General features: G+C 55.6%; 2 protein-coding genes across 2 annotated transcripts; both read right to left on the bottom strand.

Annotated features, from left to right (window-relative positions):
• Nucleotides 1-380: 380 nt before the first annotated feature.
• Nucleotides 381-6,148, bottom strand: LOC147261102 (leukocyte cell-derived chemotaxin 1-like). The gene is made up of 7 exons (XM_086202973.1): nucleotides 5,997-6,148; nucleotides 5,720-5,860; nucleotides 4,822-4,962; nucleotides 4,332-4,445; nucleotides 1,719-1,869; nucleotides 1,294-1,400; nucleotides 381-651 (listed from the first exon to the last, which is right to left on the bottom strand). Exons 1-7 carry the CDS (start codon nucleotides 6,066-6,068, stop codon nucleotides 427-429), a joined length of 951 nt encoding a protein of 316 aa, XP_086059099.1. The 5' UTR covers nucleotides 6,069-6,148; the 3' UTR covers nucleotides 381-426.
• A 1,349-nt stretch (nucleotides 6,149-7,497) lies between these two features.
• LOC147261101 (protocadherin-8-like) lies at nucleotides 7,498-11,153 on the bottom strand. The gene is made up of 3 exons (XM_086202969.1): nucleotides 8,485-11,153; nucleotides 8,170-8,395; nucleotides 7,498-8,091 (listed from the first exon to the last, which is right to left on the bottom strand). The coding sequence occupies exons 1-3, from the start codon at nucleotides 10,960-10,962 to the stop codon at nucleotides 7,739-7,741; spliced, it is 3,057 nt and encodes a 1,018-aa protein (XP_086059095.1). The 5' UTR covers nucleotides 10,963-11,153; the 3' UTR covers nucleotides 7,498-7,738.
• Nucleotides 11,154-13,783: the final 2,630 nt, after the last annotated feature.

The following is a 13,783-nucleotide window of genomic DNA, read 5'->3' as shown; positions in this document are numbered from 1 at the left end:
ATCGCGTGTTTGTTGCAGTTCGCAGAAGCACTGAACTGCAGCAGGCGTCTCTAATATTTTGGCCACAACATTTACACACGAGAATTTATGGCAGAGCTGTGGGACGCCATGACGCTGTAGTGGCGATGAAATAATCACACACACAGTCTCAGCCCTCTGAGTGGATGTGTAATAAGCGTGTGCTGGCGCTGCGGCGTTGAACCTTACGTGTCAGATCACGTGTGTCCTGGTTTCCGTGCCGTGCATTTCTAATGGCTCAACACCTGCTCAGACCAAAGGGTTCCTACAGTAGATGAAAATAAGAAGACGCCATCTGCCTTTCCTCAATCGCTCCCTTCACCCCCCCCCCGTAAACAAACCCCATCCTCCCCTTCCTCCCCTTCCTTCCTTCCTTCCTTCCTTCTCTCCCGCCGTCTCCCAGGCGGGTTACACGATGCCCAGAATGCGGGCCACCCACCAGTTGCAGGGCATGATCACTCGACAGGCCACTCTGCAGCCTTGGTAGTGGTAGGGCCACGGGTGGTAGCCCCCCAGCGGCTCACAGATCCTCTGGCAGTGGGTGTAGCTGCGGCGGCACTCGCTGCAGCACACGCCCTCGTGGTCCAGCATCGGGTCGATGTTCATGGTGCCCTGCTCGCCCTCGAGACCCCTCTGGGAGGAGAGAGAGAGAGAGAGATAGGAGGTCAGCGCTCGCGTCGGGCCCTGCCGTGCTGTACGTCTTCAGCTTGAACGTGGCGTTCTAATAAACATGGATTGGCAGCCTGCTGGGAGGGGGCGGGGGGCTGTCAGATGTGGGTTTTTGTTGTCAAATATTTCTCTTTCAGTGCGCACGGCTGATCCTGGCTGCTGGGTGCCCCCCTCTGTGGTTGTCAGGAGTGTGTGGCAGGGGTGGGCTGATCAGTCTGAGGGGTGAGGAGGAGATTAGGAGAAGAGGGGCCCAACATGTGGGGGGGGGCTCTGTGTCTGTATGGAGTCTGTGTGCTCAGCAGGGCAGAGGGGCCACCGCAGCACAGGAGGGGCCACAGGGTTGTGGGATTACTCGCACAACCTCAATGCTGAAAGGAACGTCTGGGTTCCAAAGAGCTTCAGACAGCCTCACATACTCACACACATACACACTCAGATGTGCAGTGACACCCGGGCGCCGTGGCCATGACCCCGGCATCTGCTGCTGCTCGCTCGGTGCGGAGGAACTCAGGCAGCCAAAACCGTCTCAGGAAGCCCTCGCATCCGAGCGGACAGTCGAGGTGTTGTGGCGTGGCCGGAGCACGAGCAGGGTCATGTGTGACTCACCTGATATGGGTTCTCCGGGTTGAACTCTGCTTCCACGTCCTCTTCCTCCTCAGCTGGGGGAGCCTGGCGGCGCCGGCGGGGGGCGGCCCTCGTCTTCCTCTGTCTGCCTGCGCAAACCACAGTCTCAGTATCTGACAGTGGACGTCTGTAGGTGTGCAATGGCGCCAATGCAGCTTCGTTTCTGATTGCACCCTCGTTTCTACTGCAGCATTTGAAGTTTTCACATGAAGGAGAATAAAATTGTGTTTTGAGAACTTTTGACCTCCCAGCACTCAAAAAACTGTACTTTCACTCACTGGAAACTTCAAACGGATTTTTCCTGTCTTTTGTGTCTGGCACTAGAACGAATGTTAAACAGCAGCACTTGAGAACATTTGACCTGTATTCTGTTTGCATTGTGAGTGTTGTATTTCCTCCCTGCTTACTGGTTGAGTAGGTGGGGCGGAGCCAGAAGATTGGCAGGTCTCCGCACAAGTCCTTGATCTTATTGCTGAGGAAGTCAGAATCTGAGAGGGGCGTGTCAGCAGCCACCCAGACGAGATCCTCCTCAAACTTGGCGGGCATCACCTCGTCCTCCTTCAGGGACAGAGAGGGTAAGGAGACATTACACACACACACACACACACACACACACACACACACACACACACACACACACACAGCTCCTGAGTCCACTGTTCTGTCCCCTCTCTAACCCTGCACTACAGTCTGTCCACGTCCAATCTGTGTTGAGCTCTTAATGCTCCTGATAGCAACATCAAGTTGGGAGGAAGCCCCCGGAGGCTCCGCGCTAACATTTAGCGGCACACACACACAACGTCACAACTCATCAAGATCTGAAGCCAGGAAAATGATCAGATGACCTAAATTTACAGGTTTGTGGAAAACAGCAGCAGATAAGCTGATGAGGTTCTCAGAGGAGAGACAGCGAACATTCATCCTGTACCTGCCCCCCCCCCCAAAGATTTGCTGGAGGGAAAAATAAAAACGAGGGTCTTTCTCCACTGATAAGTTTCTGATCCCCCCCTCACTGGATGGATGTGTGTGTGTGAGTGTGTGTGTGTGTGTGTGTGTGCGTGCACCCGTTTATCTAACCCATATTCGCCATCATTCTAAGTAATAGCAAATGACCAGCCTGCAGCAACCATTATAACATCTCCTGTTTACACACACACACACACACACACACACACACAAGTGAAACAATCATTTATGAGGCAAAAGAGAGGCAATAACACAATCCCGCACAAAAGCACACGTGAAATAAATGATCGTTTACGAGGTAGAGCGAAGCAATAAGAGCAGCCCGGCGTGATAATGAAGTGTGTGTGTGTGTGTGTGTGTGTGTGTGTGTGTGTGTGTGTGTGTGTTTATGGAGGCAATTGTGCTGATGTGGATTTATGTGGACACGAGGCTTATGGAGAACTAAATTTTAATTATCAGACAGCTTCAAATGAACAATCACAGGGAGGTGTGTGTGTGTGTGTGTGTGTGTGTGTGTGTGTGTGTGTGTGTGTGTGTGTGTGTGTGTGTGTGTGTTAGCTGTTGAAGCAATACACAGCATTCAGGACTATCGTGCTGCTCGTTTTCTCTCGTGGTCGACATGAACTATGTTGTTCTTAGCGAAATTTTCAGGTCAAAGAAAAATTTCCGGCGCTTTCCTGTGGACATCCCAACTCTGCCACAGTGAGAACTTGATTTGACTGGATTGGACTTCGGCAGCTCCCACCGACATGAGAGGGTTTACCTTTACATTACCAACCCACAAACAAACAACTAAAGTTTGGGTTCAAGTTTCATTCCTGAAAAACACCTGAACCAGAACGAAATCCCAAACGTGAGAGATGCAACGCCTGAGTGCCATAAAGTCGTGAGAAGCGTTTCCAGTCAGGAGTTTCAAATTAAAGCGGCCTCTCAGATGTGATCGATATTCACGTTTGTGCATCGGTTATTTTTCTCTTTGTTGACTCGACACATCGATAATGTGAATGGAGGAGAGAGGGTTTTAGCCTCTGAGAACCTCGGACCTGTTGATGATTCTGTAGGACACGTTGAGCATCTTGTGATTTGATATTTTAATGTCATCTGTGGAGGCGGAGTCTGTAAATTGGAGGGATAAGTGACGTCACGGGTCGTGTTCTGGATCCGTGTGGCATCGGACCTCCTTTAATGTTGTGTCATTAACGTGTGCTCATGCTACTCCAGCGCACCCTGGGGTTTAAGTGCATGATGTTTAAGAACTTCTTGGGTTTCCAGGTGTGGAATCTACAAGACTGCAGGGAGTCCTGCTGCCGCCGGGACCAGCAGTTCTACTGAATCTGCTGAGGAGACATGTTGAGCTGTTGGTGTCCTGGGAAGAACCTTTTCCTGATCATCACAACCTGATAGGGTGGAGGGTGACACACCTGCTGAAGAAATCAGCGGTGAGCAGATCTAAGATCTCTAGAAGGATCCGTCCCTTGCTGGAGCCGCAGCCTCCGCCCAGGGTGGAGACATGAGCTTCATGAGGAAAGAATTAAGAACCATTACACCTCATGATGGCCCGTGAGGTCTGAACGTACGTCTGCTAGCTGGCGGATGGTTGGACGGCGCTCCCTTCAGTCCAGAACCAGCGTACGCGGATGATGGAGGTATATATGTTGGGGGGCTGAAGGCCCTGACCCCAGCTGACCTTTGCTGCCCTCTCAAGACCAGCTAGAAGGGAAAAATGCCTTTTTAACTTTAAGTCCAGATAGCAAGTAGCATTGTCTCCCAATGAACAAGACCAGAAGATAATTACAAAAATCAAGGGCTTTTCTATCTGCACATCAAAGTAGAGTTGATTTTTTTTCTTCCTGCACAACAAAGTTGACGCGCTCAGGTGACGTGCTCAGGTGACGTCATGAGCAGACCTCTACGACTGACTGCTCTCTACCTGGCACCAGACCTCTGGCGTCTATGCGTGGCGCTTCAGCTCTTTGCACATTCTTTGAAAATCACAGTGTGGTGATAACGTGCTCTCACAGACATGTCCAGTTAGGCGGAGCGGACCAACCCACCAGGTCAAAGGTCATGGAGTCCTTGTTGAGGACTTCTACGTCCGGCAGGCGGGCCTTCACCTGGGTCTTGATGTAGCACTTCTCCCCTCCTGAGAACCGGATCCCTGTGATCCCCTGGAGGAGCCCCAGGGTGGCGGGAAGGAAGGACACCAAGTTAGACGCTGTTCTAGTCTGAGGACATCAACAACAACCTCCTACGTGAAATTTTGATGGTAAAAATGCCCAAACAGGCCTGATAGGCTGGATTAAGAATGCAGAAATGGAAGGTCAAACCTTAAATGGGAATGAGAGGGACGATGACCTCCACACTGACCGGCCCAAAGAGGGACCGCATCTCAATTTAGTTTCCCTGCAGCTGCAATGAGCCAAGTACCCACGAGGATCTTTACAGTTGTGTGTGTGTGTGTGTGTGTGTGTGTGTGTGTGTGTGTGTGTGTGTGTCCTCTCCCTGATACTGGAAGGTTTTGACCATCACAGTCAGATAACTTACGATCTCAAAATCGTGGACTTCCAGAGCCTCGTCAGCCCCACTGCCAGTGCTGAATCTCTCCATGTTGTTGTCCGGGTCGATCTCCATGTTCCCTTCCTCCACTTTGCCATTGATGCTCATGCTGTAGTGGACATTGTAGACCTACACACACACACACACACACACACACACACACACACACACACACACACACACACACACACACACACAGAGTTTCAGAGTGGCATGTAAGGTATGAGAGTCACCCCACCCCCGTCCACTCTCCTCTCTCCTTGAACACTCACCCTCCTGCTCCAGTCTCACCACGACACTCCCCACCCTCACCCCTCCACCCTCACCCCTCCACCTTCCCCCCTCTCATTCCTTCATTTCTGCTGGTGGGTGGCGGCTTCGTGAGGATGACCTCTCCTCTGAGACACTCTCGTCCCATCGTCCTCCTCCATCAATGTTTCTAACGTCTCAGAGGAAGGAAAATGCAGTGTTTTGTTTTCACTGCCTCCACCTCCTGCTCCTGGACCATCAGCAGGACCAGAAAGACCCCCACCCCCACCCCCCTGCCAGGGTGCTCCAACACCCACCACACACACAAGGGCTCCATTCACTAGGCTGCCTCAGACTGGCCCGTTTCATTTACATGTTGCTGTTCACCTCCACTCTTAAATCAACATGTGGGGAGGAACCCGGACCTGAGTCCTGCCGGTTCGGACGGACCTCAGCGTTGACTGATGCCTCAGTGAGGTGTGTGTGTGTGTGTGTGTGTGGGGGGGGGGGGGGGGTCTGATTGTCGAGCAAAGCCGTCCTGAAGGGTTTTGACCATCAGACTCGTTTTTACCCGATGTCCCATTAAACTGCGTGAAACCCACAAATCTGATACCGGAACCAGAATAAACCGTCTTACGTGCTTCTCGTTGTTGTTCCAGAGGTAGAAGGCTCCCACGGCTCCCAGGAGCAGCAGCACGGCTCCGGCGACGAGCACCGCGACCCCGGCCTTCAGAAGGCGGCCGCTGGCGGCGGGTTTCACGGCCACGGCGGAGTACGCCTGCACCGGGACACGCAGAGCAACATTGACGAAATCAGACCGGGTGACAAAGTGAGACGGGATTCCCACTTGACACCTTCACTCCCGCTGATGAGGCTGAAACCGCGACACCACCCCACTGACCCGCAACACTCACCGGAGGCAGGAACTGCTGCAGGTCCTCCGGTCCCGCCGAGGCGATCGGTACTTTCTCTGAGTTCCCGGCCATGACTGGAGCCCAGCACCTGAGGAGACCCGGGCCACTGACTCTGCTCCCTCCCTCTCCCTGTCCCCCTCCCCCTCGGAGGTGGGGGACAGGGAGAGGGAGGGGCCCTCCTGCAGACCCACAGGCCGCCGTGACGTCAGCGGGTTAATCCACTCAACTTCCCAAAAGTTTAATTCGGATTCTTAAAATAAACGAATGGTTTCTAATAAACAGTTTAAAAGTTTATGACGCCAGGAACTTCTTCCATCCTGGATCAGCGCGAGACCGAGATCTGCCGCCAGGTGATGAACAGAGGGCTCGACTCCCTCCAGCCCCCCCCCCCCCTTCACCTCCACGATACCTGGACGTGCATACGCGCGCGCACGTCTGCTCTCAGCAGGTCAGAACTGGGAATGTAATAATAATCTGACGTTGGGACGGGAGGGGGGGCCAGGGGCCGGGGGAGTGAACCGGCACCCAGTGTCAGTCGTGAGGTGTGGGCTTCCTCGTTCGGTCTCACGTTTGCTCCAAGTTCAGCGGAGTTCATCTCTTTCTCGATATCCTGAGAGAAACAAAGACAACCGTCCCCTGGCCGGGAGTAGCACTACGTCATTGGTGGAGGTAATAAGTGGGCGTGGAGGAGGGATTTATTGGCGGGTGCAGTTTTTTTACTCAGTTCAGTGTTCCTAATAAAGTGGCTGATAAGGTGGCTGATGGATGAGTCCGGAGGAGCCGCCGCTGCCCCCCTCCTTCTCCCTCCACCCCCCCTCTACCCCTCCCTCCGCCTCCTCTCCCCGCGTCTCTCATGTACGTCACTTTCACGTTCCTTCACGTGAGAAATGAGAGAACTCGGCGCAGTTGCCCGGTCTCCGCTTCCTGCTCTGGCGCGGTTCCAGCGGAGTCGCGTTCCCCGGATGAGACTGACCTTCCCCCGCGCGCTGCAAGGGCGCGAGCGGGACGGTTGCTCCAACAGCGACGCCTGTTGGCTCGTGCGGGTGTCTGGCGCGCGCGCCCCTCACCTGACTGCGAGGGAAGCTCGTGACTCAAAGTTCTTAAACATATTTCAAAGTTTATTGTCTGTCAACAGTGTGATAATTAAAAAAAACACGTTTTAACACTTATTGTTGCATCAGATCAGCTCTTACGTCATCATCTTACACTGTGGCCTCAGACTGATTTAAATAGAAGCATGCTCCATTATGTACAATTAATATTTACATACCTTTAATTATTACTTTATAAAAAATAAAATCTCTATGTACAAAGCTTGCATATGATATGATACACGTGTCCAACCAGGAGTGGTTGAATGGTCTTCCAATGTAGCTTTTACAATCAAATAAAAATGCACAATCCTCCTATATATATATATATATGTGTGTATATATATATATATATATGTGTGTGTATATATATATATGTGTGTGTGTATATATGTGTGTATATATATATACACACATATATATGTGTGTATATATATATATGTGTGTATATATATATACACACACACATATATATATGTGTATATATATATGTGTGTGTATATATATGTGTGTATATATATGTGTATATATACACACACACACACACACACACACACACACACACACACACACACACACACACACATATATATATATATATATATATATAATTAGATGAATGTGAGCTGAGACGTGCAGCGTCTCCTCAGCTCAGGCTTCATTGCTGGGGCGGTGTGTCGGGGTGGGGGTGTACACCGGCAGGGTCGCGTCGCTGATCTCCTGCACCCTCCCAGGCCTGGGTGGGGTGACCAGCACGTAGTCGTACTCCCTGTGCAGCACCTTCTCATACACACTCTGCAGCCCCACCGTCTTGGGGATGTGGGCCTGGTAGTAGTTGTCTCTGCGGTGGGGGTCCCGGGGCAGGGAGGCGGTCTTGGAGACACTGCTGAAGGAGGAGAGGGTCGGGGCCGGGGAAGGCGCTGCATTGGCCCGCACTGCCGAGGGGCTCCAACAGCGGTCCGAGTGGCCCAGGACCTTACACTCGCTGGTGCACGCCCACAGTGCTGGGGGGAGAAGGGGGGGGGGGGGTTAGACAGAGCAGCAGCCAAGGACTCATGCAAATTCCCAGGTTCCTCTCTCACCGTTCTGTCCGGCCCCCGGAGGAACAAGGGTTCCGTCCTTCTTAAGGCCGGTGTCTCCGCTCACGTCGCTGTCACTGTCGTTGAAATCGCTGTCCCCCTTGCCGCTGTCCTTGCCGCTGAAGGCGGGGTCCCTGGCGGAGATGGTGGTGTAGGAGTTCCCCTTCCAGATGGTGATGGGCCTGACCGCCTCCTTCCCGGTGCCGTAGCCTGGGAGAGTCGAGTAGCCCTGCAGGAGGAGAGAAAGTAGAGCTCAACCTCTGCCCTTGCTGGCACTGTTTCCACCCCCCCCCCCCCCCAAATCCCAGCGTGTCTCACCTCGTGTTTGCTCCCCCGCAGCTTGCTGCTGCTGTCGGACTCGTACACGCAGGGCACCTCGCTGCCGTCCTCTGAGGCCGAGCACATGTCGCTGCCCCCAGGGTGAGCCGAGCTGAACCCGCCGGGCTGGCTGCTGTAGGAGTGACCCTCGAAGCCCGCTGCTCCCCCCGCGGCGTGGAGGGGCAGGAGCGGGTTACCCGCCACGTGGACCCGGTCCCGCTCCAGGGTGCCCTTCTCCCCGTAAGAGTCACTGTCCTCTCCGCTCTTGTCGCGTCTGCGGCGGTTGCAGGTGGTGGCGATGAGGATGATGGCGAGCAGCAGCAGCGTGCAGCTCCCCGCCAGTACCACGATGATCACCACCGACACGTCCCATTGCGCGCGCGCCTCCCCCCCGCCGCCGGGCTGGTACACGGTCCGGTCGCTCGGTGGGGAGCCCGCGATGATGAGGAATTGCAGGGTGGCGGTGGCGGTGAGCGCGGGCCGCCCGTTGTCGCTCACCGTGACGGTCACGCTCAGGGTCTCGTCCGCATCGTGGCTGAGCACCTGGTTCAGGTAGATCTCCCCGGTGGCCTTGTTAACGGAGAACATGGAGGGCTCACCGGCGGCCAGCCCGAAGGTCAGCTCAGAGTTCACGCCCTCATCTGCGTCTCGCGCCTCCATCCGGGTGATGACGTAGCCGGTCGGCGCGTCCCGGGGCAGAAGGACCTCGGCGGAGCCGTTATTGAGCACTGGGTGAGTGATGGCCGGTGCGTTGTCGTTCTGGTCCACGACCCTCAGGTAGACGCTGGCGCTGCCGGTCAGGGGCGGGTTGCCGCCGTCGCTGGCCGTGACGCGGAGCTCCAGCTGCTTCACCACCTCGTAGTTGAAGCTCCGGAGCGCGTACACGGAGCCGCTGGCGGGGTCAAGTGACACGAAGGTGGAGATCGGGGAGCCCATGAAGTAGGTGTCCGCTAGCTTGTAGCTGACCTTCCCATTCGATCCCGTGTCCATGTCGCGCGCCACCACGGTGGTGACGTAGGCGCCGGGGGCATTGTTCTCCACCACGGCCACCTCGTACACCGGCTTGCTGAACACCGGAGCGTTGTCGTTCTCGTCCGTCAGCCGGATCGTGTACTGGGTGATGGTCCTGAAGGGCGGGGAGCCCAGGTCCTCGGCCACCACCGTCAGGTTATACTCGGGGATCTTCTCCCGGTCTAACGGGCTGGTGCTCACGATCATGAAGCTGTCCTCGTACGCCTGCTGCAGCCGGAAGTGGTCGTGACCGTAGAGCGCGCAGTGCACCTGCCCGTTGGCGCCTGAGTCTCTGTCCGAGGTGCTGACCAGCGCCACGAAGCTCTCCCGGGCCGCCGCCTCCGTGATGTAGGCGATCCCCGCCGTGATGGACGTCATGGGGGTGATGGAGATCTCGGGCGCGTTGTCATTGACGTCCTGTACCTGCACGACGACCTTGCATATGGCCGGGCTCGGGTTCGGACCCAGGTCGGCGGCCTGGACGTCAAACTCGTATGTGTTCTTACTCTCGAAGTCGACGGGGCTCTCCAAGGTGAGCCTCCCGGTCTTCCGGTCCACTCTGAAGAGCTGCCGTATCTCCGAGGGTACTTGATTACCAAAGCCGTACACCACCTCCCCGTTCAGCCCCTCATCCGGGTCCTCCGCGTTCAGGTCCAGCAGCAGCGAGCCCACCGGCGCGTCCTCCGGCAGGTCCACGGAGAAGCTGCTCCTATCGAACACCGGGCTGTTGTCGTTATAGTCTTTCACCTTGATGTTGATGCGCGTGGTCCCGGTGCGGGACGGGCTCCCGCCGTCCATCGCCACCAGCTCCAGCGCGTAAGACGCCTGCGTCTCCCGGTCCAGCTCCTTCATCAGCACCAGCTCCGCATATTTAACCCCGTCGGCCCTGCTGAGCACGTCGATGGAGAAGTGGCTGTTGACGGAGATCTGGTAGCTCTGGATGTAGTTCACACCCACGTCCTCGTCCACGGCGAAGTCCAGCGGGACGCGCGTGCCCACCGCGGTGTTCTCGGAGATCTCCAGGCTCGACTCTTTCCGGGGGAACTCGGGGGAGTTGTCGTTGATGTCCTTCACCTCCACCTCCACGTGGATCAGCTTGAACTGCTCCTTGGAGAAACTCACCACGTCGAAGGCGATGAGGCAGTGCGGGGTGTGTTTGCACACGCGCTCCCGGTCCACGCGCTCCCCGACGCTCAGCTGCCCGTCGCTCTCCCGCAGGCGGATGAAAGAGGAGTTGAACTGTTTCATCATCCTGAAATTGGTGCGGGAGCCCGCCGACGACGACGAGGAGGAGGAGATGTCCTTCGCCAAGTTTCCAATCACCGTCCCCGGCGCGTCCTCCTCCAGTGTCTGGTACTTCACCGTCTTCGCCCGTGTGACGGCGGCCAGGCTAGTGAGGGAGACGATCCCGAGCAGCAGCAGCAGCCCGGTGCTCCCGGTGCTCCCGGTGCTCCCCGCCGCTCCCATCTTTACTCACAACCAGCTCCGCAAACTGTCCAACTTAGTTTGAAGGCAGCAGGAAGCGCGTCCGAGCCGCCTGGTCCTGCTCCGGGCTCCGCTCTGCTGTGTTAGGACGAAGCTGGTGATAAATATTCCATATGTCTCTGGGAGCACTGACGCGCTCTCTCTCTCTCTCTCTCTCTCTCTCTCTCTCTCTCTCTCTCTCTCTCTCTCTCTCTCTCCCTCTCTCTCTGAAGGTGTGCTGCTCTTCAGCGGAGAGGGCTGCGGTGTCTGCGGGAGGGTTTATACGGCGAGGCATGCAAATGAGCCGCACTGTGACCAATCCGGGCCGCGGGACGGGGAAGCAGGGGGCTCGTGAAGGACCCTGAACCTGTTCCGAGATTCCTGGACTATGTGGGGAAACTTGGCACCCGCATGTGGGCTAAACGCGGGGCTTGATTTAGTACAGCCACAGTTTCCGTTGCTTGTTTATGTTCCTCAGGCTGTTAAACGAGTCTGCGCACCGCCGGGGGGGGGGGGGGGGGTGCTCAGAGATGCGCAGTGTCCCTGAGATAGAGGACAAAGCGTTTGAGCAGGAGTGTCTGCCCTGTAGGCGCGCTTTCAGTGGAGAGGAGATTTATGCGTGATCGGTTGGATCCCCACGCGCGTGTCTCTGCGCATCCTGCCCCGGTGACCTCCACCCTCCCCGCTGAGAACTTCATCGTCCTCCACCGGCCTCCAGGTTTCCTGAGAGAGGAGCAGGAGGACGCGTGTACCTGGCGGCGGCGCCGTTTCCCCCTCAGTAACGTTAACACCGGCCGCGACCCGCCCCTCACGCGCTGCGGTCCAGTGACTGTCAGACCGAGCCGAAGACTTTTTACCCACTTAAAGATTAAAGATTGATTGATTTGAGTCTTAGTCGGGAGGTCCGCTCACGAGATGTCGCGCGCGTTAGAGTTCTTTCTTAGCATTTTTATTTCCCTTGTAACGCCCCCCCCCCCCCCCCCAAACACGGGACCCTGCTTGGCCTCGCCTGACGGAACAGAGAGGCGCAGGTGAAGAGAGGCACACTCACGCGCACACAAACACTCACGCAGCTTTTCAGGAACGCGTTACAAATGGGATTTGGCTGTAAACGCGCGGGGGGGGGGGGGGTCAATGAGGAGATTATATCAAAAGCATATGAAGGCCTCGTTAGCCGCGGAGGCAGAATGGCGTGGCAGGGTCTCCCTTTGCAGACGTCCACGCCGGTATTGTGGCCCATAGCCCGGTCTGGAGGGGGGTGTCACCCCCCCCCCCCCCTCCGCCTCCGCGCAGTTCTCTGCTTAACTGCAGCATAATGAGGCGAAGCCACATGGATCCTTTGTCCAACATCTAGGCCCGTCCCGGACCCCCCCCCCCCCTTTCATGGCCGGGTGATGGGAGACATGAGGCCCCTCCTATTAAAATACATTTAAAGAACCACCGGGGCCCCGTCACGGCTCTTTAAGGGATTTTCTCATTCTTCTCATTGGACCCCCCCCCCCCCCCCCCACCAGCTTTTCCAGCAGCAACACTCTCCGGCAGTGGAAGCTGATATCAGTTGGCAGTTCTATAAAGAACCCATCTGCCACACAGAGTCAAATAGGAGACACCTGAACAGACCACATCCACGGAGCTCCGCCGAAACCGGGCCTGGGCCCGGTAGCCTGAGGGGCCCACTAAGGGTCAGCCCCAGCACCGAAACCCGTCCAGAAACCATCAGGGGATCCCTCCTTCTGACGCTTCATTGGTTCAGCAACTTCCGGGGTTGCCGGAGGAGGCTTGAAGGCAACATTTTAACTTTAACTGATAAACACGCGCCAGAGGAGCTCCAACTCCCGAGCATGGACCTCGAAGTCGGGGACGCCATTGGCCTTTCACTCAGAACTGACACACACACACACACACACACACACACACACACACACACACACACACACACACACACACACACATACACACACACACACTCAAAAACACAAATAAAACACATTCACACAGTCACTCACTCACACACACACACACACACACACACACACACACATTCACACAGTCACTCACACACACACACACACATTCACACAGTCACTCACTCACTCACACACACACACACACACACACACACATTCACACAGTCACTCACACACACACACACATTCGCACAGTCACTCACTCACTCACACACACACACACACACACACACACACACACACACAGCAATCAAAGGCAAATTATCATGTTGCCTCTTGTGCATATGCGCGTGCACTCACACCCCCCCCCCCCCCAAAAAAAAAAGTTCATTTAAAAGAAACACACACCTACTGGACAAAAAGAGAAGTCTGTCACGTGACGCCCGTGTCAATCTCGCCCGTCTGCACGCGAGTTCAACAATAGCGGAATTAGAGAGTCTCGCGATCCTGGCCATTCTTCACATATTAGCATTTTCTTTAACGTATATAAATATATCTTTTGAGCCCCCCCCCCCCTTCTTCTTCTCTTCCCTATTGTGGTCCCATTTGCTGGAGTGATCGTCGGGTACTCGGGGAGTGGCCCCCCCCACCCCACCCCTTGTCGGGGGCTTAACTCATTCAGATGGAAATCGGCGATTTGGTGTCTTTTGTCCAGCGGATAAGCGGCTGAGGGGGAGAGGGGGTGAGAAAGAGAGAGTGTTTGGAGGGGTGACTAACATAATCGATCAGGACCCCCCCCCCCCACACACACACACACACACTCATCTTCTGTGTGTGTCTTTCAGCTGGCCACTGCTTAACTCACGTGCCATCACAAGCGCGCGCGCCCCTAATTGGCTCTCCGCACTAATTATCTA

The sequence above is a fragment of the Aulostomus chinensis genome, chromosome 5 (assembly GCF_037954235.1).
Source record: "Aulostomus chinensis isolate RoL2024-O1b breed Wild chromosome 5, RoL_Achi_v1.0, whole genome shotgun sequence".
NCBI classification, from domain to species: Eukaryota; Metazoa; Chordata; class Actinopteri; order Syngnathiformes; family Aulostomidae; genus Aulostomus; species Aulostomus chinensis.
This window is presented reverse-complemented; position numbering and strand designations above follow the sequence as displayed.